At 40.5% G+C, this 26934-nt stretch overlaps 1 protein-coding gene across 4 annotated transcripts in view; it reads left to right on the top strand.

The window, feature by feature from the left end:
* dpp6a (dipeptidyl-peptidase 6a) overlaps positions 1 to 26934 on the top strand; it is a 232245-nt gene that overhangs the window by 82547 nt on the left and 122764 nt on the right. Inside the window, exon 1 of one of the 4 annotated variants that reach the window (XM_041065382.1) lies at positions 3229 to 3288. The exons of the other annotated variants lie outside the window; for them this stretch is intronic. Coding sequence (XP_040921316.1) covers positions 3232 to 3288 — 57 coding nt within the window. The 5' untranslated portion in view covers positions 3229 to 3231. Of the gene's footprint in view, positions 1 to 3228; positions 3289 to 26934 lie in introns of those variants that run through there. 4 annotated transcript variants of the gene reach the window in all.

Raw genomic sequence — 26934 nt, 5'->3', positions numbered from 1 at the left:
ACACTAGGTTTAAATAATCAAAAATGTTATAACATGCTGAAGTTACATGTTAATTCAGCTTTTTGTCTTTCCTCAGAAAATCCTGCTCTGTTCAGCTCTGCCTGGGTGCAGCTTCGACAAGGGACTTAATCAAAAACACACCAGATTTCCATGTAATGTGCATGATCCCTCTCATACCCAGTGGTGTTAATAGGGGTTTAACGCTTTAGTTCTCCAAATATCTCAATTAAAAAGCTGTACTGCCACGGCACTCTTGGAAACAACTGTTTGCTTTACGTAAACTAAAAGCCTTTCACAGACTTTGCTTTGGTTTTTGCTTCTAAAATTACATTGAGGAAAGAATTTTGAGTCAATCTGTGCTGGGTTTTTTTTTTTTTCTTATCAATTTTCTCTCTTTTAATATACGGAGGCTGTTTTAGAAACTATACAGAAGCACCAGAGACTTCTCTGAGTCAGTCAGTACATCCCACGCATGTTTTTGAGGAACCTAAATATAAATTCCAGACTCAAAATTTGCAGGATTAATTGGAGGTGGCACTTTAACAATAGCAATTATCTTTATCTATATAATCATCACCCGGTGGCAATGATTATGTTTCCAGTAATTACAGAGCTATTATCAATGCCAAAATAATGCATCAGTGTACAGTGTTTTAAGATTGTGGCATGTATTGATTATGTTGAAGTTTTAATTAGGCGAAAGCGCTTCCAGTTCATCAGGCTGGCTGCTAGCTTGGCATTGGCAGTGAAATGATGAGGCAGAAGTGAGTGGATGGCTCCATTTGTTTAGGCGGGTTGGCACTGTCAGTCACTTAATTCCTGACTTTCCAGGAATGTGTATTTAAACAGAGTCGCCCTCAGGAGCATTCATCACTGTCGTCTCTTGTCCATTTGTCAACATCAGAGACATGAGGTTTGCACACTCACTCTGTAACACGACCACAATAAGGTGGTTATTGTGTTCTCTGCTGCCGCAGTCCGACCACATAGCATCCGTCATCAGCCAATAGGGCTTTGGCCCAGAGTGGTCGTCATTAGTTTGGAGCTGATTGATTGGCTGTTGAGAAGTCGTTTTGGTTTCATACATCATCCTCTTGATGGTAAATACAGGCTGAGTTTGTTGGAGAGGGCTGCTAATGTAGTTCTGAGCCACAAGTGGCTAGGGCTGTGCGGACTGGGTGGGCTTTCATTCCTTTTCATACATCAAAAATGGCAGCACAACCATTAGATTTGGAGGCTTTATTTGTCAAGAGTCAAAATGCAAAGATTTCTCCAAATAAAAACTTTGTATTTTCAACATTGTGAAGAACCAGAGAAGCCAGTTTTATTAACATTACATACAAATTGACCATAAGGCAGTGCAGCCTTGGTTTTTGTTGTTGCAGATCTGTTGTCGATACAATACCTCATGAAATAAAAGATCCTTTCCGATGGGTATTTGGCCACGATAGTAAGCTTGGGAAACATACGCACTGTTTCCATTCAGCTCTCACTTTTCTCAAGCAGAAAAAACTTGAGATGGTCCGTCTCCCTGTGCCGGCACATTTTCAACACAGAAACCCCTTTCTCTGGGGACGGTTGTTCATGTAAATGCAGAGAAATGGCCAACAAAACTTAAAAGACTCAAAGGACAGGTTGAATCAGAGTAAATTACAAAACAGCACTTTGGCACTAAAATGGCACAATAATAGCCTATCTCGTCCAAGGATATATCTGACGGTGGATTTTTCCTTTGAGGCTATCTTTTTTTGAAGGACAGCCCTTTTGCTGACCGTTGTGCTCAGCTGGTCACATGAAGCAACACTGCAGACATTCATTTGGGATTCCAAGGTAATTGACTTCACCCAGCTGCCACCTGGTTTTAATTAACAGCGCAGCACATTCGCTTACAAACTTGCAATAATAAAGAGTCAAACTGGAGACTAAAGTATTAATTAACATTAAGTACATCTCTGAGCAAATCAAAGCAGGCCATTTCCTTGCGGTGTTTAAGAGGGATTGTACCACAAGTGCAGACTAATTGAACAAGGCCATGAAAAGAAGTTTGGTTCTTATCTTGAAATGTAGACAACATGAGAGGTTTCTTTTAATATTGCTGCAGTAAACTGAATATGCTAATTATATTCCAGTCTCCAAGATTTAGTTTAAATCTCAGATTAACTGAGCTTTGTTAAAAGCTACACTTTATTGCAACTGCTTCATCCCCTGGATCATAACTTTTTACAGCCACTCATGTCTTAAACATATTTTCAAATATTCTCACCACTGACTCTCTGTGTTATTACATCTGTGGTTCCTGTATAATATTTAATCCAGTTACATTACTTTCAAGCCACTTAGTGTTTCAGCACTACTACTAATGCATCAGTGCATCAGAGCATTAGTAGTTTTCTTTCTTGTTACAGCAAGAAAGTTATGTAATGCAAAACTGTTCTGTCCACATGCTGCAGGAATACTGGGAGGAACAAAAGCAGCATTACCTCTGAAAGGTATAGTGATACAGGCTTTGATTGAATGAGGTGGATTTTTAGTTTGTCACCAATAAGAATAAAGTGAGAACCATAGATTTTTGATGCTGTATGTGATTGAAACAGTATTAGAGTGTCTTTCTAATTGCAGATGAATATTTCATTAGCTTATATTTCCCATGAATTCACCATTAAAGTTTCACTACTTCATTTCAGTGTGCATTTTTAATTGATATCCGTTCACTGTGCATCACACACACACACACACACACACACACACACACACACACACACACACACACACACACACTTCCTTTAGCTGACTTGCAAACCAAGCATGTGTGCTCGTGTGTGGGCGCACGCGCCGGTGGTACACTGAATGGCTCACGCAGAGTCCCGCATCAAGCGTTTAAAGAACAGATACGCGGCTTCTCTCTCTCTTCCCCGCTCTCTCTCTCTCTCTCTCTCTCTCTGCTGTCTCCTCCTCCTCTCTTTCGCTTCCACTGGGAATCTTTTGCCTTTTCTCATCTTGAGCAGCGCGTCCTTCCACCACTTGTTATTTCACACCTTGGCCGCTGCAAACTCAGCCTGTAGGCGCCGTGAATACACCGTCGTCTTCTTTTTTCTTCTTGTGCCTACCGGTTCTCTGCTGCTGCACCGGTGCATCCTTCTCTCTTTGTATATATATATATATATATATTGTTTTTTTTCCCTCCTGCCGGGGAAACAACAGTTTCTTCCAGCTTCAGGGCTTCAGGGAATCATGACCACTGCGAAGGAAGGCAATGCACCGTCGAAAGCGTCTCAACAGCAAGACCAGGTACCGATGAGCTTTACTCTCACTGCTCTTGCCCTCGCATATTAACATCAACATTAACCTGTGTCGCCCTGCTGTGGTTTGGCCAACACTGAAGAGTATTTACATCAGGCGCTGCAGTGACTTTCTGACTGCCTGTAATGGTGATCTGGGAAAAATAGAATTAGGTACCCGAGACATTTGCACTTGGATTCAATTGGAAGTGATAGTCGGCGCTGTGCTGTCAGTTCATCGCGACTGGGGAGGGGGGGCTTTACAGCCTCGTGCTTGGTTGGGATCATCATCATCATCATTATGATGCAGTGATCATTAGTCAGTGACTTTACGCACGGGAGACAACGAGCAGTTTGTTTTGCCATTACAGGCTCTACGCGTCACCTTGCAGCAGGACACGCAAATCAGCTTAATTAGCCCAAGTTGAATCCGATTGTGTCTGTGGAAAGGCCTGCAAAAGTGCGACTGATGTTCATAGCTACAGTTTTAATCGCATTTAAATCATCGTGTCATGCTCATGCTTTTCATATTTTCAGAAAAGCTCTCGCCGGTCTGAAAACACTGTTGCATTTGGTGTGGTGCAGGGTGGCTCCGCTCTGTTGTCTTCGCAACCTCCATCAGTTAGTCAGTAACGATGGAGCATCTTTTGACCCACCTCTATGGAGGTACAAGTGCCTCACAGACTCGCCTAAATGAAAGAGGAAACAATGGTGTTTGTTTTGGAGTATCAATGCTTTACTATTCTGTAAAACGAAAAAAAAAAGACCGCTCATTTTCTGTTGTGCTTTGTTAAGTCGAGGTTGACAAACAATACACCTCCTGCAGCAGAAAGCTGGTAAACTTGAACCATAATTCAATTTTGTGCTTCAGGGTTCAGGCAGTGAAAGTCTTTGAAAGTCTGTGGATACGAAGAAAAACAAAACTTTTTAAAAATATTTTATTCTAGTAATATGCAAGGACAGGACATTTTATTCCCACTAAAACCTCAATAATACAACACATAATAATAATACTTTATATAAATAAATAAAAGGGCTATTCTTGTATCATTGTCACTGAGATACCTCAGCCATTGTACCTGGACGTCAGCACTGGCTCGAAGGGCATACAGTTAGTTATTTCTGATTTCCATTTTGATGAAGAGAGACGGGAATCCAACTTCCTAGTTAATGCAACACGTTTTCTGCAAACACCAAGAGCAATAGCTCTGAATTTTCAGTTTCAGTTCTAGTTTTTTACGTTTCCTAGGAGACAGAGCTCTGAATCTAATGGGTTTGGCCTGTCCATAATTTTGGTGAGACTATAGATTCTCGTTTATAGTAAAACCCAAGCCTGATTCCCACCTTACTCTCGATCGATGTATGTTTTATTTTGGGTATTGTTCCGTAATTATTGAGCGTACCCAGCAGAATAAGTTGTCTTGAACCTTTGTTTCTGATAAGTATAACGTTTGAAACATATACACTTTAATTCATAGTAATATCTTTTTTCCTAGCAAAGAATAAAATTACAAAACAATCTCTACTTTTATCCACTGTCATTTTTAGCCCAGTATTATCTCCTTTTCAGACCTCGAGCTTAACCAGGCAAGACCTTGAGAGTCACTCACTGTATGTTTGTGAATGTGGGTGTGGTGTCCTGTTAAGCTATTGTTACATGTTCAGCCTGTCGTTTTCTGTCACGCAAGAATACACTTTTATTTGGTCGAGTTTCGAAATCATTCCATTATCATAAATCTCTTTGAGCCAGTCTTTCAACACAAACTATAACTTTAGACGGCATCTGTCACTGCCAGCCTCCACCTGCGCGCTGCACCTGTCTAAAGATGACAGAAAAGGTGAGAGGGACACTTGGCTTTATCCTGCCAAGCTGACAATCTTTGCCTGCTGTGACTTAGCTGCATACTGCCAGTCTCACCCTCAGAGGCAGGCGAAGGTCCACCGGTCCCATCTTGCATATACTGCATATGCAATACGGGCTATGCAGGCATGAACATCAAGAAAAGCAACTGATGGACTCGGACCTGATGCCAAATCACGGAGAGATGTTAAGTAAATGGAAAAATTAATCAACAACTTTGATAATCAGTTGTGATTTATCAAGCAAAAACTTTGTTGCTGAATGTGAGAATTTGCTGCTTTTTCCTGTTGAATATCTTTGGGTTTTTGGGTGTTGTTTGGACAAAACAGGCCATTGATTGAAGATGTCTCCTTGAACTCTAATAGATTTTTTTTTTGTTGTTGTTACAGGTTAAAATAGGGCTGCAGTAATCAATATTAATTATCGCTGAGTCATAGAATGGTAAAAAAGGCCATTCACAATTTTCAAGATCCCAAGGTGACATCTTCCCAGTACTAGTTTTATTATCTTTTTGGTAATTACTGACAAGACTAGAGACCTGGTGATGCTGAAATACCAGTAAACAGTAAATGGTGGCTGTCAGTGGATTTTCCTGAGGCGTGAAGCTCTAGCAAAGTGAAAAATTGCTTCAAGCGTATTAGGTTGTAAAATCAGCAAAGTAACATAGACATGCATGCTTGCACAGGGGCACACACATATTACAACTATATACCTACATGTACACACACACACACAGACATACACACCCTCTGTGATTACGTGAGGTCCTGTTGTGGTCTCCTGATTGATGGTCTGCTAGCAGGGCTTGTGGTCCAGGGACAGAGGACGGAGATAGAGGGCAGCTCACAAGAGATAGCAACAGCAGCAACAGCTCTCCAGTAATCAGCTAGTCACAGTCCACGGAGAGAGAGACACCACTAACCCTCATTACTGCAACAGGGCAGAGGTTCTGAAAGTGTGAAAGGTTGAGTCGGGGAAGGGGCAGTAACGCGCTTTACAAAGGCACTTTGGACTAATGTAAAGCTAAAGTAGCACTTTTTATGTCAAAGTACAGCCAGCTTTTGTTAATTATAGAGGCAGTGCTATAACATAGAGCGATGTCATGAAGAACCTGCAAATTTAACACAAAGTACTTGCTCATATTACATTCTGCTGCCTGTTCAACATCCATGTGCAGTGAGCATTTTAATCATATCACATTACATGAGTTTTTTTTTTTACCAAGTTCATATTTCTGTGACTTATCATGGCCATTTGGAGTCAAGTGCAGCTTTAAAGCAGGATCACAGCACCCAACATTTAATGGGGAAGACTTCAGCAGAGACACCTCCACCATCCATCCCAATCATCGACCTTTTACTACTCTTCACATTCTGTGTGACTCGGGGAAGCCTTGCAATGCTAAAGGGAGAGGCTTAGATTCTGTGAGAGCCGAGCTGAAAAGCAAGGTTTGCCTTGTTAAAGTTGAATTTGTAGCATTTTATTCTAGCAGAGCAGTAAAGGATTTTAGGAGGGGGATTCAAATCCAAAACCTCAGATCAGACCATGGAGGCAGCTTGAGAAACAGCTGAGCAGAGCAGCTTGTGGGTGTTCCTGAAGAGAATAGACACCCAAGGGCCAAAGAAGGAAGTGAATCATTGGCAAGCCATAGCACTGGTGGGATGGTAGGGCTTAGGTCCTACTCGCTTTGTAGCTTTTTGTTGTTGCCAGATCATATTTTCTTTTTCTCTTAACATTAGTGATACGGAAATATTCCTGAAATAGCTGTAGCTGTTTCTTCCCGGTTAGACTCTTTGCTTGCAGGTAACTAGAGGTGTCTGGAGTCATTATGTACCAGAGGAAACATGAAGTCAGCATGTGGAATTTGGGAGGGGGAAAAAAAACACACACACACTGCAGGATTACCTGGTATCATATTTGCTCAGTGTCTATTTACATTCTTCTGCTGCTGTGTCTTCTACTATATCAACTTAGTAACCTGAATATATTCATGTTATATTAATTTTAAGTACAGTTTCTCAGGATGTGTGCCTGTCTGCAGTGATTTGATAAATTCAAGCAAAAAATGTGAAGATGCTCACTTGAAAGTCAAAGCCAAAATATTGACAGCAGCAAAAAGTAAGAATAATTTCCGATGATGAAAGCTTTAAATATTGTAGAATTGATCTTACTTGACCTGAGTGTTTTCACTTTCAAACATGTTTTTGGTTTGTTTGTTTTTTTGCGCAGAGAAAACAAGTGTGGTTTTAATTAGCCGTGTTTTGTTTCATTCACCTCGCTGTGGCAGAGCTGTTTCCTCGGTGACCTTCTGATGAATAGCTCAAGTGATAAGTTCCTAAACAGATGTTAATTAAAGTAGCAACTTGCACACAAAACACAGTAGGGCAGAGAAATCATCTGCACAGCACTTGCTTTGTACAGAGCTATGTGGCTATCTAGAACTACTTAACTAAGTTCCTGGCTTTTAACATGCTAGTAGTTAACCTGCCGGCCTCTGTAGTTTACCATCTGGTCCTGCAGTTTGTGTGAGAAATGCTGGGTAACGATTGTAAGTAAAAGGCTGAAAATGTGAAGTGCAAAAAATATATACTTTACCCACTTCTCGAAAGGCAGCTCTTCATATTTGTGAGGTGACAGTGAACTCCTTGTATAATTTCTGCACAATTTGAATATTTGGTTCTTTTGCCAGGTTGTAGGTGCTTTGCTTCCAACACAGACTCACATACTGGAGTAAATTTCCTTTAGGCAATACACAGATTTAATTTGAAACCCAGTAACTGCACCTCATGTATCAGACTTACTATGATTCTTTCGCTGCCTGCAGAGAGATTTGTCCTGCAGTTAATCAGTTGCTAGCATGTTGTTAGGTCATCAGCTGTTATCACATACACTTAAGCTATTTTGCTTTTTTTTTTTCCTTCTCACTGTGTTGTACCTTTTCAACACAGCCACTTCTTAATGAGAGAGATAAGCAGTGTGGCCAAAATAGGTTTGGAAAAGCAAAGAGTGATGAGATGATTCACTTTTGGAATGCAAATAGATAATAGGCCAATTCCTCGTGTTTGCTGAGTGCCCTTGACTGATAAGAGAGAATGAAAGATGGATTTAGAGGAGAATTGCATGCCCCTAATGTTTGTGCCATAGTTCATCTTAAGGGCAATTATGAACAATTGAGCCGTGATGTTGGGGTCTGAAGTGGAGATTAGAGGCGAGATTGCCAGGCAGCCACAACAGCGATTCATCATGATTGTTGTCATGATTTAAATGTTCTTTGCTGAAATGGGTTATAGCGTGGGGGAGGGGGGGGCACTTTAATACAGCAATAAATATTCAGTGTTTGGAGTGACGGTCAAACTAAATGTCATGACAATCCTCCGTCTCGCTAATAGTCAGTGTAGACATCAGGTGTATGCGTGTCTGCACATGTATGTGTGTGTGTGTGTCTGGCGCTGTGCGAAAACACCTCAGGAGGAATTTCCAAACAGTGTGTAAAACCGCCTCATTTAGGAAAAGGTCAGCATTTTTTTCTGTCAGGTGCTGAAAAAAAAAAGTTTTTTTTTTTTTTTCCTTTTTTGTATTCTAATTGTGTCTCTAAGCTATGGGAGTCAGCACAGAATATGCATATAGATCCCATTAAACACAATTCAGCTTTTTTCAGTATCAGCCTCAGTGGTCATACTTCCATGAATGAAGCAAAAATTTTACACCATGTCTGTATTTGCTCTCTCCCTCGTATTCAGGTGAAATGATTGCTTTCATAAGGAGGTAAATAAGTGAAATGCGTTTATAATAATTTATGTCAGAATATATTTTTTATAGAGGTAAACCACAATAGGTGTTTGAACCAGAAATTTCCAGTTTCTATGGTTGCAGGTACATTTTGTATGCAGAGCAAAAATAGCGAGCGAGTCAGATTAATCATGCCTCAGGCTGTCAGGGGTGTATCAGCCCATATCTGTGTGTTTGTCCTTATATACAGTGTGTGGATCAGTGTGTAAGTTAATATGTCTTTGTATTCTTGTCTTTGTTTGCGTGTGTTTATCTGCGCCTCGCCTCAGTCCGTTTGAGCTGTGTTTTCTGGCCTTATCGACCCGCTGTAATTAGGGGCCCAGAGCTGTGGAGCAGGAAGGCGATCAGGAGCCGCCATGTTCCGCCGAGCCTCTAATTGAAACGTTGAGCGTTGCCAGGTTCACCATCGGCCCCCTCGGGTCCTGCTGTCGTCTCTACGCCACCTCCACGTCGGTGACAAACATTCAGAAGAGCGAGTGCTAGTCACGAACGATAAGCAGGTAATTGCCTGTAGGCTCAGATGCGAATTAGGAGAAGCTGGTGCTCCAGCTTCATTGGACATGCTGCCAGGGGTTGTTTGTGCCAGTGTTGGGGAAGTGTGACAGCTCAAACTGATACACACAGCACCGGTGAGCTTGGAATGTCATTAGCCTTGTCTTATTTAACCTCTGATTTCAGACTCTGTCCTTAACATCTGGTATAGTTTGTTAAAGTCTTTGTTCTCAAGAGTTGCAAGTTTTCCCTTAAAAATGAATACAAATTGACAACAAATTCCTCCTCACCTCCTTTAGTGACATAAATTGCCCAATGAGGCAGCACATAGAGACACTCAGTAGCCTGCAGGGTGCTAAAGGCTGTACCCAAAGCTTGGCATCTGGCTGCTCAGACTGGCACAGGCCTAGAGGAATGAGCTTGCTTTTCAAAGCCTGGCCCAGTCTTGCGACCAGTGTTCCTGCTGACATTTATCGCCTCGAACCTTTAGTGTTATTGTTATGGCTGCAATAATTCTCACTGGGGAATACTGACGGCGCTCCAAATTGACCAACCCGAGGATTTTAATGTGACAGCTCATCACATTATGGTGATGGGAGCGTGAAAGTAGGCAGCGCGCTGCAATATCGTCTTTCTCTACTTCAAAAGCATGCGTCCCTGTCATCTGTCTGACAGTCATGTTGTCAGCTCTGTCCTGGACTGCCTATCTGCTGGCATGAATCCCACTCCTGCTTCCTCCAGCAATAAAAAATACGTCTGGGTGGAAGGGAATTGGTCAGAGGCAACAATGTCAACCCCCTGCTGATTTTCCACGCTCAAAATATTGGCAGCCATTACATGTCTCCTCAGTGGTGTTTAGTGCCCATGCCTGAAATACTGACTTTTATCATGACATTTGCTGGGCACACTCAAAATGCCCAGCGGCAGCCTAGTTTCTATGGAGATGCTGCAGCTCAGTACGCTGCTTTGTACAAAGGCAACACACAAAGATTAAAACAGACAAAGTGAGTGGGGAAAAATATTGGTCATTAATTGTGTCGCCATCTTGTTTATGTTTTTTCCTTTTGTTAAGTGGCGACTGAAATTGAATCAAATGCTCAGCTAATGTGCGACTCATTCTGGAGAATGAGCATGCAGCCCTAATTTCAGAGTGTTCCAACAAATGAACGTGCAACTTTGTTCGCACATCAAACACCACAGGAAGCTTGATTGGGGCTTTTAATTTGGCTATTTTTCTGCTGATATGAAAATGTGGTTTGCACCGTTCATGGACTTGGCATTCCATGCACAGTGCTAACTACTACAAAAAGTCAGCACATTTTATAAGTGTTCTCATAATCTATTCAATCCCTGGAAATGCTGCAATTCACAGTTTGATGGAATATGCATGTAGTCAAATCGATTGTGAAATTTGCTGATTTTTGTGTTATTCCAAAAAAAATATATATATATATATTGAGTATTCATAAGAAAAACATAATCAACCTGACAAAATGTTTAATTTCCATTATACAACCAAGCAGGAATACTAAAAGATTCTAAGTAGCAGTTACACAGCATGATCAATTCTTCCTTCTTTACCATTTTGAAGATTAGAAGTCCACACACTCCCTGGGTTTGCACTCTGGAGTTTATTATCTCATTTCAGTGATCCTCAGGGTGCTGTCAATTGCCACTGAATTATATGCTCTAACCCTGCTTATATCAGTGAAATACAGGTTCTCCCCCACTCAGTCATTTGCTATCTGTTCAGAGTAGAAGAAAAAAACTACACTCTTGGGTCTAAGTGAAGCTTAGAAAGCTATTCAGTGAGTTTTTATCACACATTTATTATCAGCTGTCACTGACCCTAGAGCTGCTTCAGGCGATAAGATATCAAAATTAACAGGGATTGTTATATTTAAGTTCTACAATGAGTAGCGAACACTTGCTTTTTGAAGTTATTGGCCTCTCAGACCTTTGAGCACTTACTCTAATACCTTTTACATATTATCTCACTTTTGGAGGTTGTATTGTTTAATTTAAAATTATGACCTGAAAGTGAAAACCTTTAATACGGGGACCATCTCCAAACAGAACAGAACTGGCAAAAATAAACAGCTGGCATAATGTAAAACCTGAATAGTGACCTATTGATCCCTTTAACCCTACTACGGATTTGGTAGACACAAGTCAGATGATGCTCACTTTGGCTGATATTGAACTCAGCACCATCAAAACTGTTACAAGACAAAGTCTACAGCCGTGCTAATAGCTCTGTGAAATTTCACTCAGAAACCAGAAATGCTAACCTTGTGGTGGCACTTGGAGAAAAAAAGGCAGGGGATCAGCAAACTGACAAGGATCGATCCTCTACGGACCATAAACGTCTGTGTAAAAGTTCACGGCAATACATTCAGCAGCTGATGAGATATTTCAGTCTGCGCCAAAATGGTGGATCGACAGACCAGCTGTCAAACTGATATTGTCGTCCCAAGAGCCATTTGGTTAGAAAGGTTAAATTTGGTTAAACACATGGGACCTCATGTTAAATCAGGCTAACGGTAGGCATTTTAGTTAAATCTGTGTGAACTTTAGCTTAAGGTTAAGTTTAACTTAAAGAGGAACTTAACCCACGAAAAGTTGGTTTAATCTTAATCTTGCATGTGTTAATCTTGATGTGGTCTGAGGGTGAAACAGGCTGCAAATGTTCAACCACAGAGGGCCAAGAAACATTTCAATCGGGCATTAAGTTACTCTTTAAGGTTAAGTTTATACTAATAGTCATGATTACATTTGGGTCAACGCAATATAAAGTTTTTATTTGTGTCAGCTCATGGTGTTGTGTTGTAGTTTGGTTTGATTGGGGAACACACTCTTGCGATAGAGAACATTTGGCTTCAATAAGTGAACAGCATCTCAGAGCTTCTCTGATGTGTTTTTGCCAATAGGAGAGAAGGAACACGTTGAAAATCAATTTCATCACACTGAGAATGTGTAGGCCAATGTCTGTTTTGTGGTTACGGAATTCCTTAGTGAGCATTAGTGCCTTAAGATCAATGGACGGGAGCTTTCCTCGTGTTCGCACTGACTGGATGCACAAAGAGAAACATGTTTGTTTAATTCATGGTTTTTGCGGTGCTGCAGTTTGAATGAGTGTTTGCGTGTTTTAAGTGTGGCCAGAGCTAGGTAGTAATGAGGTAGTGTTTAGAAATGCCGCTGTACACGGTAGCCAGCAAGAGCGACGGCATGACAACAAACAGCCAAGCATGAGTCATAACGGTTTATGCCAAGACTTAGTGATTCTGTTCCGATTCAGTGCCCGAGGGAATATGGAGCATGAAGCTTCCGCAGCACAAACCCAGAGAAAGCGTAACGTCTAGACCACAGTGAAAGACACTCACCTTCCTATTCGTCAGTTTCTTTTTCCCTGGCCCCATGAGCATGACTTCAAAGCTGTCTGTGACAACCAGCTCCCCAGTCTGATTTGAACACGATAGTCAAATACCAGCGCTCTTTCATCTCTGTTTTTATAAATCAGGGTGCACGCCTTCTGTCTTCATATTTTAAGGCACAGAGATGAGTAGTGTGATAGACTGTGAATGAACTGACTTTTCAACACACCTTCGCTCAGGGCAAATTAGGAAAATTGAAAGGAGAGCAGGCATATTGAAATCTTTATCAATGATTTCTCTAAAACTGAACTGAATTCTGAAATGCCATTCTACTTATTCCTTTTTCATACCTAGATATAAAATAAATTGATTAACTAAATTCAAAATACATTCAATAACAGTGTACGACATAAGTTGTAATTTCACAGCAGTCTCCCATGTCAGAGTCCTGTTTTTTTGGATCCATCCATCCACCTCATCCCCTTTCTAATTCAGGCTTTATACTCTTTATACTACGTCACCTGACCTTCTCCTTTACTCCCGTCATAATACATAACACTATGTCTGCTAGAGGTCGTCTAACAGTAAAACATAACTATGGGTCGTAATAAGCTGCTTGCACAGACGACCTCTGGGCCCATTTTTTTTCTTTACCAGAGGGCAGTCTCTAATTTCAACATATGACTTCATGATTATGCTCTCATTTATTCTTTATATTGGTACAAACTTTCTTGAGGTCTGCCAACACATGTTTTATTTAAAACCATACTTTTGCAGACAGCATGTCATACATCATGCATAGGCTCTGCGTTTTTCAAATTTGTTGACATTTTCCCTTTTGGCACGATCCAGTTGTATAAATAAAGAATAGTTATGTTAAGAGAAACAGTATACGTTGGCTCTATTTTTAATTATTGACTTCCCTTTGGCTCAGTTTTCTGTCAAACCTTTCTTGAGGTCGAGGGGGCAGTGAGCTTCATCCAAACCTTCCAAAAGCTCAACCACAGCCTGAGAAAGTTTCCTTGGTAAACCTTTCTAACTCTCAGTTGACTCTGTGCTGATCACACTTGGAATGAACCCACAGAGAACCAGTGCTGCATTTTAATGGGGATACACTTATTTCAGTAGTGGCAGAGAAAACGAAGGAAGCACAAATAAACCTTTTATATTCAGAGTTGTTGGGAACCATGCATTTTCTTGTTGGTGTAGAAAACATTATGTTGGTTTTATGACACTGTACCCAGTATTTTCTAACGGGCATTGCATGGACATTTGATAACAACAAATCAGTTATTTCTCATGTGCGTTATCTGAAATGAAGCAATGCAGTACAAGCTATATGTGTCATAACTTTATCAAACTTCCCAGCAGTATTAGAGCTCACATTAACCCACGAATGTACCGAGCCAGCCCTACGTTTGCATTTGATGATAAGCCCCTGCAGTGCAGAAAGTCAGACTCTCCATCCACCCCACATATCAGAACAGGGTCACTGCTTTACTGCCTGGGGATTCTTATTGGACAATAATAGTGCCTGAGATACCCAGCAGGTGCCTGAATAAACCCTCTAATAGAGCAATTATTCTCAAACAAAAGGTCACCTCAGGCGTGACAACAGGCCCGGAAATCAATAAAGCTCCCAATTACGACAGAAGCACCGGGCCTATATTTGGTCTCCGGCCGCCAGCCATCCAAGAGAAGATCAGATTTCAAGGCAGGCTCGTTCCCTCAGTACGTCTTTGAGATTAAGTTACCAAATTTTACTGCAGGAGTCTTTGCTTTGCCCCCTTTAAAAATGCATGAATGACTCTGGCCCTTCTGAAGTGGTCCCCTTGATAGCAGACACACAGGGAGTCATGTGGCCTTCCTTGTCTCAAAAAATTGCAATTCCTTGTCTTCAGTGGGAATATTTAAGCCTTTTCAGTGCTGAAAGGTGCTACTAAACCATAAAACAGTTGTTTCTTGTTGTCATAAAAGATCCTCAAGTTCAAACTTGAAATCGACGTTGAAAGTGGATGATGGGTTCTTTGATGTTGCACAATGGCACTCGGAAGACATTGTTTGCATTTGAGGCATTGCCTGCGTTTGAGAATGTTTTTCCAAAACTCAGTATAAATGAATTCTCTGAAACATAAAACAACATAAGCTGTGTTCCAGGAACAAAATTTGCACTCTCAGGTACATTTTCTTTCTGTAATTTCACCGTGAGTGTTTTCTGAACAGAGACAGTGTCCTGATGGTAACACAAGGTGTATTGTCTCCGCTGATCTGACAGTGGACAAGATATATCTCCTCGGCTGTCTGAGCATATGACATTGTGTGTGATTCTGAGCTGCTGGACTTAATGTACTCCCCACCTGGTTTGTTGGCTGGGATGATGGAACATGTTTTTAGAATTTCTTTTTATTCAAGGTCATGACCAAAAGAAATTTGTACTGGACTAATTCTGAAGAAGTGCTGCACTTACTCCAAGGATGTGTTAGATGGCTACAAAATCATTCTGTTGGCAACCAGCATCCCCACTTGGTTCTTTCTTCAGCACAGGTTTTCTCTACATCTTATAGTTTTGAAGTTGCATACCCTACACACCTTAGGACTTATGAAACAGCTGTTCTCTAAAGAACAAAATGCATTATTTAGTTTGAGGCACCTCTCTGTGTCAATACCCTTGAATGTTCAGGGTGTAGCTCGACATTCCGTACATTCTCCGGTCAATCCAGTCGACAGCTGTCTTGCAGAGGCATTATCCATCTTTATGAGACTGATGGCGTCTTTTGTGTGCACAGAAATGCTTACCTTGTTCGTATCAGGCAGTAAGTTTGACAATTGGTTGACAACTTTCCAATAAGTAGCTAGCTAGTCTGTGTGCTCACAAAGAAGAGGAGAGTGGATTTAAAAGTTCATTTCTGTCATTTCACTAATAAGAATGTGCGTTATTTCCTGATGGTGCTGTCACAGTGATGCTTAAAGGTGTCAGATGCTTCATTTCTTTATATCTGCCTGTAAACAAGGCAGACAGCAGGCAATAACGTTTTCTACTTCTTCTTTGGTTTATAGCAGGTGATTTAATGAAAAGAAATTTGAAGTGATGTGACAATTTAAAGATAAATATGCATCACACCTGATTGTTACATCTGGCCAGTTTTCACAGTAACTAAGTTAGCAACTTCTGCTTAATGGAACTACCAAAGCTTACTTTGAATAAAGATCTGTGGGTCTGTTTACTATTAGAACTAGTATCCTACTATCAGTAGAGTTCAAACAATTTGTTCTAATGTTTGAACTAATCATTTTTACTTGAGTGTGAGTTTGCCGAAAAGTAACACAATTAGGGATAGCCCGTGGAAAGCATAATTAAGCCACAAAATGTTTTTGCTTTAATTCAAATCAGCAAACCTCAATTTAATTACGACTTCCCTGCTGTAAGTTTGAACAGTGTGGAGTCTGGCATAATTAGATGACAAATTGACAAAGCAGCATCAATAGCTTTCCCCTCTCATAACTGACATAGACTATTGACTCCAGTGCAAGAGACATTCTGCAGGAACAAAAACCTTGTTAACCATTTTCTTTTTTTTTCTGTGCATATTGACATCAGCAGTACGCTTCAGTGCAGTCCCCACTGGCTTGAATGTGATTGAGCGCCATGCGCAAAAACTCTACTTTAGTCTCACAGTAGTTTTTCCCCTTTGCTCGCTCTCGCCCAACACCTGCGATTCATGACCCACCTCACAATTGTGCTCTCCCCTTCTGAGAGGAGGAGGACAGTCACACATCCAAACCCAATGACAAGCAACTCTTAAAATACATTCTTGAGGCTGCATTATGGTATTTGCCTCTTCAATGTGTGCAAGAGTAAGTAAGAAATGGTATTACAACATGGAAGCATCTTCTTAATCCTGTCAGTAGCCTATGTTTACACATTATAGCTACCAGTGTTGGGCAGGTGGATAAACGTTTAGCCAAGAAATAGTAACAGTAAATAACTGCCCCTCAAAATCTGCTTCCAGTGTTAAGGCTAAGCTAGGCTAATCGCCTCCCGCCTCAAATTCAATAATTATCACACAGACTTCAGAGTGGTATTGATCTTCTCATCTAACTGTCAGAGTGTTTCCCAAAATGCTTAACTGTTTCTTTAAGTGTTTAAACAAATGATAACTGCTTTTGTTTTTCTGGTGGAAACAGTGTCACATAAAGCCATCTTCAGAGCCTGCCATTACTTACTGACAGACACATTATCTTCATTATGAAGAGATTGACCACTGGTTCTATCTCTTCGTTCAGATTTGATGCACCCGCGGAGACTAATGCACACATTTCTCTTCTCTCCAACTCTCTCACAGGAGACACACCATCGACCTTTCTTTCCACTGTAGCCTGACAGGAGAGCAAACTGCTCCCCACTTGTCAGAGAGGAGAGCACTTTTTCTGTGCTATTTTCAGGTGTAGTCGGCAGCAGTGTAGAAGATAGAGGGAGGAGGGAAAAGGGAGGGAAGAAAAAGAAGGCAGAGAATGCATGTTTTCCTTTATTGAAAAATCAATTGGGCTTTGGCTGTGTTTCCACCCGATTCCTCATGATATTAAATTTAAAAAACACTGCATCGCACCCATAAACCACTTTAGTTGTGGGGGTTTAATAGTGCTCCATTCATGTGTTTGTGTGTGTGTTTATGTTTGATTGTTTAACTTCAGCCTTGAAGTACATGTTGTCTCATGGCTAATTATACTAATTATCCTTCTCTTCAAATATAATTTCCACAAGGCGGAGAACAAAATCAAAGTGGAGCTGAACCTGAGGCGCATGTGCGTGTGTATGCCTGAATGTGATGATACTTGTGTAATTCACACCATCATCTGTCTGCATCTGGTCAAGTCTACTGCTTCACTGACAGTCTTCCAGTCCTGCATCAGGGCTCATTAGCTGTGGCCCACAAAGCATGTCCGTGAGAGCCAACTGCCTCCTCTGTCTCCACCGTCGCTGTGACTGTTTTGGCACACCTGAGGATTCGTTCAGGATCACCGACTGGTTCATTGGTGGTTGTTGTTTGAACATTATCCCTATTTCAGTGCATTCGCCCTGCCAGCAATTGTCTGCTGGGCAACTGAAGTGCCAGGCTCAAATTGAAATGTCAAGCTTTATATCTGGAAAGACACTGTGAAGAGACTTTATGGAGGAGCGTTAAGCTGTATTGACTGGAGCGGTTGAGCCTTTGAAACTCTTTGATTATTATGACTGCTTGTTATCGTCATCAGTAGTATGATATACTGGAGGATGGTGAGCATGCAACAAGTAAAGCAAGGTCTTCTGACTGTCTGTGCCCTAAGACATCTATCACTGTCTTTTCAATATGCTACTGTCACATTTTAGAGATGTAAATCAGAATTTAGAATGTTTTAATCCTATATAGGAAACTGGGGCCAGGATAAACTATTTTTGAACAACCTTTATTGAAGCAGAGAAGATAGACACTCATAGACACTAACATTGAGGCTGAACTGCAGTGAGCAGAAGCTGTCAGGGGTTAAGTGCCTTGTCTCTTACTTTTTCCACTGTTCTTGAAGGTGATAAGGTCAGTCTGAGGTTTGAGACAGCAAATGGTTAGTATAAGGCATTCAAAAAGAAAACAAGCATCTGAATGTTATATAGTAATATTCAGTTAATCTGAAGGGCCCTGAAAGCGGTCCTTATGAATTCCCTGTGGATTTTTATTGTTGCTTGAAAATATACCAAAAAAAAGAAAAAAAATATATGAAGCAGTATTGGCTCGACATACTGCTTGTTGTCATATGACTCAGTAGCTTCGTGTAAAATCAAAACACCAGACCAAAGACAGCTCATTGATACTACCAGATTCAATTTTACTTAATTGTCTTCATATGGTATAGTGCACTTCTCAGACATCTCCGCCGCCATTCAACATTTTGTTTACAGGGGCTCAGTGGGATGGTGTATGAGGATTGCGGCAGCAGTGTACTTAGATGTATTTTGGCAACTGGAACATACAGAGCAAACAGATGGACAGAGGATTGGCGAGGGAGTGGGAGAAGTTTCTGTGGACATTTTTTTTTCCTTTTTTTTTGTGTGAAAACTTATAATTATTGGAATCCTTTCTCACTGCTGTGAATCCAAACTGACTACAGACTGTTTTCTGTGAAGAGGCAAACTGCAGACTTTGTTCACAGACTTTTCAAGACTACAGGGGGTGAGTGTTTCAGACACGCAATGGGGGTATCTTTCCAGTAAAACATGGCCTTTTAATTATTTGTGCAATGTTCCAGAAAGATCAAAGAAGGGTTATTAGGGGAAAAAAATGTGTTAGAAGAATTTTATATGTGGCAGAAAAAAACATTTGTAGATTTAAAGTTGTTCTACACAACTTTTCACCTTGTGGCAGGCAACAGTAAGTGTAGTGGTAGTCGTACTCTCACCCCCCCCCTCAGTTGGTCAAGTTCATGCCCCGAAAACTCGATGAGCTGTCTGCCTTCAAACAGCATGTATCCTGAGACTGAAGGAACCAACATCTTGCTCCACAGGCACTGAGGCAGCAAACAGACCCCACTTCTCTTACTGCTTTCCATCACTCTCCACTGTCCACTATTTCCAGCTTGTTGTTTTTCTGATTTTTTTTTAATTGGTTGATAAAGACAATTCCATGTTGCTTTTACACGGAGAAAGACCAGACTTAAACACAAACTGTTTTGAATGCTAGCTCACCGCTCCATGTGCTTTTCTCATTTTAAATTTATGATCCTTTAATTTTTTATGAAATCAAACCCCATTTTTATTTATGGTCAGTTTTTTTTTCAGCAAAAGCCATTCAATATATTAACATTTTGTAATTATCTTTCTATGTATTAGTTTTCATTGTTAGCTGTTACTGACATCTCTGATTCTACCTTAATGTAACAGAGCTCAATTAGATTCCAGTATAACTGGCTACATGACCAATTAAGTGCCTGAAAAGTGCATTAAAATCAATTAGGTCCAATTCATAACATTTCTCAATGACATTTTAATAGGTTACACTGCATACATATTGATATCAAGGACATACTGATATTAATACACAATATCTGTACGTAGTGCTGAGCTTAGCAACCCATCTTGGACACATCTTTCATAAACTGGCAAAAAACCAATGGAATATATCCACTAAAAGAAGGCCCTGTTAAACCAATAAATCTCCATGGATACATGAATCAATACAGTCATAGAAAAATATAGCAAGTTATTGCAAATTGAATCACACACTGTATAAACTCTGTAACATCAATACAAAAAAGGCAAATGGAATTTTATTCATGGTGCTCAAAGCATTGGAAAAAAAGGCATTTTAAATTATCCAACAGCAACATGTCTTTCCAAGTTTACAGTCCTTACTTTAGTTTATCCAAACAACACACTGTCGACACTTTTCATTGAAAGAAAAAAAACAGTTCCAGTACAAACACAGTGACATCTATGGATTATCCAGAGTCACAAAGACACTAATACTGAGCCTCACAGTAATTACATGTCATGGAGGTCAGCTGTAACCATCCATGAATGAGGAGCCCTTTTACTAGACCTGAGAAAGGACACATATGCTCTATGATGTGCTTTCAGTCTACATCAGAACTCCATAGTGGGCTTTGTGCTGTCTCATAGTGGCTATAATGGGTATGATCAGCTGATTTGTTTGTGAACACACAATGTCTCCGCTACAGGAGAGCTGACCTGACTTCTGTCATTTGTTCAACCTCTAATTGCTCACTGGACCATTATGACACCGCATGCAGTTGCTAGGCAATTTGGCGATGCAACCGCAAAGCCTGTACAGTTTTAAACAACAAACATACAGGAACATACAGGAATTTACCTCAGTACCTCACTGGCACAGGAATGTATCAAAAACTTAAATACACAGCAACAAATTAGCTCAAAAGGACACAGTCTAAACATACTTGCACAAGAGTCCAGTGAGTAAAAGTCCAGCTTGTAATGGAAAAGCCATACTGCATTTTCCTCATATGTAGTTAATTTCAGTCACACATGTAGTACACACACACAAATGCTTCATCCAGCATTTAGAACTGTATAGAATAAGGGCTTCTGTAATATGCAGCTGTATGGTGAAGTGAATGTTGAGCACAAAAGCTGTAACCACCACTTATTAAATAAATATAGTACTTACAAACCTGTTAAATAATTCAGTGGCCACTCTTACATGCAAAGCACGCTCTCTTATTTTCAGCTGAATAGCATGAACAATCGGGTTGCAGCAGCAGCAACAGGTGGCCATAGAGGGTAAGCGGTGGTTTATTTTTGCGCCTTTGACAGCACTGCCATAGAAACGCAACAAGAGGCCGCACAAACAAAGTAGATTGATGGATGGAAATGCCCTGTGTACACACTGCTGTACCCACTGAATTCAGAACAGATTTTGATATATAATATTCTGAAGGATTTTTTTGGAGTCCGTTGGGCCTTTATGGAGGACTCGCTGAGTGTATTTGAACATCCACTGGGCAGTCACTGGGGTGATGTAGTGTTCATAATACATGAAAATGTCCATCAATATCCTGCTTTTTCTATCTCACACAGAGCAACAGTGACTATGTCTGCAAGTGAAATAACTGCCCCAAGCAGGTGATTTTTTTCTAAGAGGCTTAACCAGGTGATTTTTTTTTTTTTTTAGAAAAAGAAAAGACTGCTCTTAAATATCAGACATTTTTCATTGTAAGAGCACTTCAGCCAAACATTACACCAATGATAAGAGGCTGGGAGTCTATTCTTTCTACATGAATGTTCATATTTTTTGGGAGAATGCGATAAAAAAAAAAAATAAACAGCAGGCCAGAATACATTAGCCTGGGTAAACATCAACAGGAGCAGCAGCCTCTTTTTATTAGACCCCTGCGCCTGGAAGCAGTGGGTTGTGGGGCATTTCATTTCCAGGAAGCGAGTGCGTCTGCCGGTGCATATTGTTTCCATGGCGGCAATTTATTTTGCTGGAGTGGCACCACAAGTGCACGTTATGGAATGAAGGCTGATAGATAAGAACAATAAGAAAGATACTTTTCAATTCTTAATGTTCCTGAGAGATGCATCTCGCACTGGCACTGCTGCCTGGCTGCAGTGAATACCAATCGCTCTGAGTGTGGGCCGAGGGGACACGCAGTGCTCTGCAGTGAAATCTTCCCACCTGACTTTCTCTCTGCTTCCCTCTCCCTGGTTGTCTGTATTCTCCCCAGCTCTCCTTCCCCATAGTGGCTCAGATGACTTTCTAGTCAGTTTGCAGCTGGAGAGTTTCCATGCAAAACACTTTACAGGCTGTTCTGAGCAGCGAACATGCATCCCATAAAATTCAAGTAAATTAGCTGGTTACTTGGGTTGTAAATACTGAGGCTTTTCAACAGAAAAGTTATTTTCCTGACAAGCAGCTTATTGTGGTCGTGCAAACAATGACCTTCACCTCTCAGAAACAAAGACGTAAGAGTGATGACATATTTTGACAGCTGCAATGGAGGAAGATGGGGTGCGTGGTTGGGTGTATGTAGTTTCTGACTGTAACACTGTGGAATAGGATTGTCACACTTTCAAAAAAAATTTTAACAAGTTTTACTAAACACACAATTTGTTTAAATAAATTCATTTGCAGCCCACATAGCAAAATATGTTGTATAATTAGCATCATTATGTTCATTTGTGTTCCCCACTGTCTCACTAGAGTGACAAGCAGGATTACATGGCAGGAACTGTTTGAATTACAAATCAGAGCAGTTTTTAAAGATTCAAATAAAAACAGTGACAGCTCTACTGTGGGACACAGTTTGCATCCCAACCCTCATACTCTTGGTCACAGTCTCTGGCTTTAAACAAATAGGTTTATTTGGCTAAACCTAACTAAAAGTGGTAGACAAGACGGTGCCCATATGAAGAATTTTGGTAACAGGATTTTGAAAGGCACTCACAGGCTACCTGTTTTGTTGTTATGAGGACTCGCTGGCTGTTATTGTTTGTGTGGTAGTTTTCATTGTTGAGACTTTCATTTGGAAATTTCTGCGTGGGATGTGCTGCATCCTTTAGAAGCTGATCACTTATGTGTCCAGTCCTCACTGGATAACTGATAAAGACTCACCCATCTTGTGATGTATCTACAGCAGTAAAATCCCCTGATGAACATGTTGACTGAATGAAGAACAGACTTGCAGAAATTTTTTTTGTGTCAGTTTTTCACATTTGTTGCTTGAGCACCAACTCGACTGAGGTAGCGACAGCACACTCTTTGTAAAACTTAGCTGAAGTTGACAGAAGTTGACAGAGCGTTAAACTGTGTGTACATTCTGTGTCAATAGGAATTAATGAATATGTGGCTTGTAGAAGGAAACCCAACCAAACAGATAAAACAGGTTTCTGTAAGTATATAATTTTTTTTTTAAACACACATTTACTGTAACGCTTAAGATTTCTAATACGTACTGAGACTGAAAACATTCAATGCTATTGACTTCAGCTACACAGTTTATTTTAGAGATTGTCACTTGGCAATCCATACAGATCCAATTTAAGTTGGAGATCTGGGTCTTGAGAGTGGGGTCGGTACATCACACATTTGCACACAAGGGTTTAGATTCAGATACTTGGTCAATGATATGCTGGAACACTTCCCAGTGGTACCTTTGAATCGCCATCTGTCATTAAAGCGGCAGAATCTTAATACTCGATGACCATATAGCTCATTCATTTTCTACCTGCAGGATAGCCTAAGCAGATCTTTGCCTCCGCTATAAGTCATTTATCTTTGGCGAGCACTTGTGGCACTGCTGAAGCATAGAGATGAAGGTAAATCTTTGATTCAGCTGAGCCACAGTAACATTTCTGGATACATTTTACCTCCCTTGGCAGATGCGTAGACACACACTGCCTCAGGAAAAGTGATGAAATGAGGAGAAATTCTGCCTGGATTCTGTATTGTTCTCATTTCCCAAAGAAGACTTATGTGTTGAGACTGACAAAAAAAGAAAAAAAAAAATACACACCACACCGGCCGCGACGCCTGTCAACATGTTGACGTTCCGACCCATGAATAGTCATTCCTGTATTGGCACATGGGCACTCAGCACTCATGGAGTTGGACCACACCCGTCTTTGAACTCAGCTTTCATGCTCAACTACAGTAAAGTTTCAGGACAGTATCTTGCACCATTGTTATGCCACAGCGGTGACAAACTGTGTCCACACATAGACAGACAGACAATACACACTGGGCAAAGTACTCAAAACCACCTCTGTGCTCGTTCCCACTACAGTGGTTGTCTACAGGACCACATTTTGTCATGATGACACACACAGACTCACAAGGTGAAAACAATACCAGTCATGCTGTCACGGCTGGTAAAAACATTTGCCTTCATGCATTATACATGAGAGGCAAGCAGGGAACATTTTTCTCTGGTGCGTGTGCCTCATCACTTGTTTAGCCATGTCATAATTCATGTTCACCAAGCAGAAGAGCTATAGCTATGGGGGACGCATGCAGATAAAAACCTAATCATTCTTACTCTGTTTCCATAGCGACGAGAGAAAATAATACGGAGTAGATGTGTTTAATTGCCTCTACAGAATGTGCACTTGCATGTAAATGTGAATTTTGTTCAGGATTCACCAAAAATCATATGTAAACCAAATGCATTAGTTATGACTAGTAATGAGCTCCAGGAATTAATTTTTTTTGGTTGTGGTGAATCAGATTCAGGTTTCATCACATGCAAATCATGTCAAAGGGTGCATTGTGCATCGTAAGGAACATTCTTACAAGTTTATTTCGACCTCGTTACAGCAGCTCGATGCCGTACTCACTGACTAATCTGGCACTGGCCGTGGGTATTCTCTGTTATTTTACAGAGATGTGATTTAGTGCAAACTCTGTAGAGAGAGGTCAGCTGGCGGTGGAGCCCTCCCAGCATCTCTCTAATGGACTGGAAGAAATTCACTCGCAAATCAAACAAACCAGGCGGAAGAAGCTCAAGAACAACGCGTGCACACACACATTGGCCAGTTGGAAATTAGTTCTCCTGCCGTGAGTAACAAACAAGACAGCTTGTTTATGTACAGCCCCATCACTGCGTCTCGTTGTGTGACAACAGCACGATTGTTCAAATGGGTTTAGATGCAATCGCATAACGGTGATGTTCTTTGCCCTGTGAAGCGCAGAGCTGGAACTGGCACTTTATTTGAAATCTTTCATTCAAAGATTAAAAGTCTGATGGAGAAAGGCATAAAAGAAAATCCATCTGTACTTAAAACCACTTAAACAATAGGGGAGGATTTGGGTTTGAGATTTATCTGCTCATATTTTTGCAGAAATGAAGTCAGTTTGAGGAGGATGAAAGAAGCAGAGATCCCAAATCCATCTATTTGAGGATTAGAATTACATCTCTGCACTGTCAAAATGGGCTGAAATGACACCTTTTACTCTTCATATGGAGAAGTGTGGCATGGTGTGAAACACAGTTCAATGCAGTATTTAAAACTTTAGTTATTAGGCCCAAACAATATGGATATTTATGAAATATCAAAAAAATATTTTAAAAAATGGGCCAACTGCTTGTTCTCAAGCCAAAATAAGAAAATTACAAAGCCATGTTACTTTGCACATTACGTTTCCATTATAGTTCTACAGTATGTCTGCTCTAATTATAGGTATATGTCAGTATACAGTAATCTACACCTAATTCTCACTCGCTTCCACACAGAGTTGTGCCAAATGACAACAAGAGCGAAATAGCTTTAAATAACTTAGACTTTTTCATTTTTATTGTGTCTCTCGAACCTCATGTCGTACCACTGAGCTCAAGCTGCTTTCTCATTCAAAGTCTTTAAGGATAAAAGTGTTGACTAAATGCTTAATGATAAACGCGTCCCAGCGGTTGCTGTTATCAGCTTCTGCTGCGACTCACTGCATTACACAACATCAGATCTCATGCTGAGAGACGTGGCAGTCTGTACCTGACCTGAGGTTACAGGTTTGATCCACTTAGTTTCCATCTTGCATCTGTCAAAGAGTGAGCGAGCAAGCCTCTGAAGTCTTGGTTGCTTGTCTGAGTCTCTTGATAAGTGCATGAATTAAAAACATTTTACATTAAGGTTAAATGTTGTCTGATTCATTACATTCGGTTGCTATGGTGAATTTGATTTTAGAAGAAAAATACTGTTCTTTGCTGCAGTCTGTTGTTAGTATTCCATCTCTGCATCTCCACAATGTTTTCATCCTTCCTATAGGTCCTCAATAGCTCTTTTCTCTTACATCGCTAATAGCATTGTGCCATCAGTGCATTAAAGATGCATGCGTAATGACAATGTGGTATTTTTGGTTATGCTATTAACTTTCTGTATTGTATAATTAAACAGATGGAAATATGCACAAAGGTACAGAAAATATGCAGACACACACAGACCCTTGGATAAAAGATACCTTCCATGCTGTAGCTTTAGTGTGTTCATTGAGAATCAGAATTAATGACCTGTACCATCTCAAATGCTAGAGCCTCAGGTCATTATCATTTCATCCTCAGGGAGAGTACATGTAACCTGTGCATGCACACAAGATACTTTAAAGTTTTACTTTAAAGGGCTGTTGGGAAATGGACCAAGCCTCCGGTTTAGCATCCGATAAAGCTAGCATGAATGGAGTGGTTACTCATGTAATGCAGCCTCATGTTATTTTCTCATCGCCTTTTTCTTTTTAAACTCTCTACAATTATGATTTTTTAGTTTTTTGTTCCCCCCCCTCCCCCCAGATTTCATTTTATTTTCCTTTTGTATTGCTGTCATGACAGTTAATTTCCAAATAAAATAGATTTCATTTATTTTATGCTTATATATTTAAATGGTACAAGTGTCATCTTCATTTTAAGACATTAACCATGGTTATGTTTTTATCTTAATCAGCATTGTAGGTATGTAAACACTGCTTCTGCAGACCACACTCACCAGTGATACTGGGTGTGATCAGATATGAAATACACTTGAAACTTTCAGCCACAGAGTGCAGCCTACCTCCTGGTGTTATGGTACTTCTTAAACTTTAATTTCTTGGTCCTTGATGCTGGTGGCTACATTTTGAGTCGGTGAAAAGGACATTGCAGTAATTGAGCC

The sequence above is a fragment of the Toxotes jaculatrix genome, chromosome 20 (assembly GCF_017976425.1).
Source record: "Toxotes jaculatrix isolate fToxJac2 chromosome 20, fToxJac2.pri, whole genome shotgun sequence".
Classification (NCBI taxonomy): domain Eukaryota; kingdom Metazoa; phylum Chordata; class Actinopteri; family Toxotidae; genus Toxotes; species Toxotes jaculatrix.
The sequence above is the reverse complement of the archived record's forward strand: the minus strand, read 5'-3'. Positions and strand labels throughout refer to the sequence as shown.